Here is an 872-nt window from a genome sequence, read left to right on the forward strand (position 1 = left end):
GCCACAGATGCAGCCATCCTGACCACCAGCGTCACTTTTGGCCTCACCTCTCGTATCTGCCATTCATTCAGCCAAAAAACATAAAACATCGTAAATATTGAACGATGATGAAAAAACAAGTTATGGAGTTTCTGATTTCTTATCTTGGTTTAAAAAATACGGTAGGTAATGAAACCATGATGATCTTACTTCCACTTTGATTTATTCTAACAAATAATAACAAACAAAAGAATTTTAAATAAAAACACACAAACTCATAGTCTCATACCTCCATTCCAGTAATTGGACTCTCGGAATGCCTCCACCCAATTTCACCTGCATAGCTCTCGAACACACAGACCATATTAGACCGGATATATGGTGTTCCATCGGCTGCTGCAAATACACCATCCATATAATATGCATTCCGGGGACAATCATTGAGGGGGTCGAGTGGCATTGCTTGCAACCCAAACCCGTATTCCCCCGCATCCATATATGTCTTAAAATACCATGCATCCGTAGGATCCATATATGGCACAAATAGCTCTGATGTGAAACCTTTGTACATCACTTGCCTTATGACTCCAGTAGTCGGGTCTAGAACCATGGCCCGGGAAACAATCACTCCAGCTCGAGGATCGGGTTTGAGATGAAATTCCCAGTTTGCCCACTTAACCAAATGGTCGTCTTCTACAGTAAAACTTGGACCTTTTGGCTGCTCAATGGAGATTGGGTTCACTAGCCTTTGATAGGAATTCTGGGCAGAAAAACGATAGTCGGTGTTTGCTGCATTCGGTATCGGTATGTTTTTCCCTTTATCGACGATCTGCACGATTTTTTTGGTGTCCAGATCAACAAGAACAGTTAGGCCTTCAATTGGCCTCATGTAA

At 42.1% G+C, this 872-nt stretch overlaps 1 protein-coding gene across 1 annotated transcript; it reads right to left on the bottom strand.

The window, feature by feature from the left end:
* Positions 1–5: 5 nt before the first annotated feature.
* On the bottom strand, positions 6–868 carry LOC140966282 (amine oxidase [copper-containing] gamma 1-like; the record flags this gene model as incomplete). Its single annotated transcript, XM_073426605.1, has 2 exons — positions 6–56; positions 269–868. Coding segments are annotated over 2 exons (651 nt in total), but the record flags the coding sequence as incomplete, so codon positions are not given.
* Between the last annotated feature and the right edge of the window lie 4 nt (positions 869–872).

Source organism: Primulina huaijiensis, unplaced genomic scaffold, assembly GCF_012295235.1.
Source record: "Primulina huaijiensis isolate GDHJ02 unplaced genomic scaffold, ASM1229523v2 scaffold203960, whole genome shotgun sequence".
Taxonomy (NCBI): domain Eukaryota; kingdom Viridiplantae; phylum Streptophyta; class Magnoliopsida; order Lamiales; family Gesneriaceae; genus Primulina; species Primulina huaijiensis.